At 38.6% G+C, this 2,068-nt stretch overlaps 1 protein-coding gene across 1 annotated transcript; it reads right to left on the reverse strand.

The window, feature by feature from the left end:
* Nucleotides 1-157: 157 nt before the first annotated feature.
* Nucleotides 158-1,276, reverse strand: LOC116380589 (arrestin red cell-like; the record flags this gene model as incomplete). Its single annotated transcript, XM_031842490.1, has 3 exons — nt 158-357; nt 1,030-1,074; nt 1,216-1,276. Coding segments are annotated over 3 exons (306 nt in total), but the record flags the coding sequence as incomplete, so codon positions are not given.
* Between the last annotated feature and the right edge of the window lie 792 nt (nt 1,277-2,068).

The raw sequence follows: 2,068 nt of genomic DNA on the forward strand, positions 1-2,068 counted from the left end.
TTTGTAGTCTTTTTGCGTCTCTTTGTAGTTGTTTTGTGTTTATTTGTGGTCATTTTGAGTAATAATCTGAAGTATTTCACGGAGGTAACGAGTTTCTTCTTCCTGACAGTGCAGCTGTTATAAGAGCGCCGTCGTGCAGCGTGATCTCTCGTCTCACCTCGAAGAAGAACGGGTAGGCGTCGTCTCCCAGCTTGCGCAGCAGTCTGGCCTGCGTCCTGGTGTGGATTCCCTTCTCGCGGTCCAGCAGAGGCGGGTACACCTGGCGGGTGGACAGGTACAGCTCCCTGCGGAAAGCGATTCCCATCACGTCCATGTCGTCTCTGCCGTACCGAAAGGTGCAGGACAGGGTGACGAACACTGGAGGACAGAGGACGGACGATGTGTCTGATCTGATCACTAGTCTGATCAGGGATCAGTGAGTAGAACGTGGAGAGAAACGTGGAATCTGTTTGAAAGTGTATGTTTGTGTTTGTATTGTTCTGTTCTGTGATAGTTTAACAATATTTCACTGTAAATTTGAGTTTTGACAATCGTTGTAAATTACATCAGTTATTAGTTACATTAATTACACAGCCAACTAAATATTCATCAATAGCTAAATTGTGAAGGTGTAACATGGAAACATTCATTTCAAAATAAAGGCAAACAGGAAGCAGGATCTGAAGAGCTGCTTCTGATTCTCTTGATCCTGAACTCTTTAACACAGTTTGACATGAAAGTAAGAAGTGCTGTTTGTCCAAAGTATGTTCCAGTAAAGTGAACAAAACATAAAAATATATGTTTAGATTCAGTGAGGATCCGGATGAAAATATACAGAAAATATCTGTAATTCTGTCCGAAATTAAATTATTTTTACCGACTTTGAGCTTCAGGGGAACATTAAGCTTCATATGGAGAGACTGAGACTGAGACCCACAAGAGGCTTTAGTTGTCTCATGAAGTAAATCTTTCTTAATGTATTAGATGTGCGAGGTGAACTTTGAACTCAGCATCCTGTAATAAGGCAGAGTGGTGCGTTCAGGTACTCACCTTTCCTCCCCTGCAGAGCCTCATGATCGATGAGGATGACGCCATCTAGAGGTAAAAAGGGTCAAAGAGCTTTTATATTGAGTTCAACCAGGATGATCCCAATAAGGGCTGCACAATTATATCATAATATATTATATTATATGATATATATGTGTGTATTTTATGTTTATTAATGAGGAAACTCACCCACTGGATCCACAGAGTCGACTCGGTCCACAAAGTCTCTTCTCCCCATGTAGACCCCAACCTTTAAGAACAGAGTCGATTATTGTTTTAAATGTTTTAAAGAAAAGTAAATTACATCAGTTTCTAACGAGCTCTCTCGGGTTTAATCTGCATCTTTTTATTATTTCTGATTCGTGCAAACATCAAATCCACATTAAGATCTCTGTTCTAAAACAGACAGTAATTAAAACCTTAAACATTAAGTTAATTAGATATTTACCAGGTTTTACACTGACAGTCAGCTGATGTAATAATTATATGAACACAAGATATTCATGCTGCTGTAATCTGAAAAGCTTTCATCAACATGTTTCATTTTCTTAAAAACACAGATGTGTAAAAGAACGTCACGCTGAAGACTTCTGTGCATCAAACATTCATAGAACATCAACATGTAACCGACACAAAGCTGTCGACTGAACTCACGTTGTGACTTTGTGTCGACCTCCTGAGGATCAGCTGATCAGCTTTATGTGATTAAAGTCAGTGAGACGGAAAATAATTCAGTGAAAGACCAACATTCACTGATGAGCATAAGACATGTGACCAATAAGGTTTCTGTTCCTTTAAAAAGCTGCACAAATTAAACTAAAGTCATGTTTTTAATTTCATTCGTGCAACATTTTATTCAGGAAATATACTTAAATAAACCTGGTTTCATCACTCAGTTCTTCTGTTGTGGTGTCTTTTGTTTCTCTGCTCCGAGGTCGCCCTGTGTTTCCTGTTTTAATTTGTACTTTTAGATAATTGTGTGTTTCCTGTTTTAATTTGTACTTTTAGATAATTGTGTGTTTCCTGTTTTACTTTGTACTTT

This window comes from Anarrhichthys ocellatus, unplaced genomic scaffold (assembly GCF_004355925.1).
Source record: "Anarrhichthys ocellatus isolate YVR2014 unplaced genomic scaffold, GSC_Weel_1.0 scaffold7820, whole genome shotgun sequence".
In the NCBI taxonomy this organism is placed as follows: domain Eukaryota; kingdom Metazoa; phylum Chordata; class Actinopteri; order Perciformes; family Anarhichadidae; genus Anarrhichthys; species Anarrhichthys ocellatus.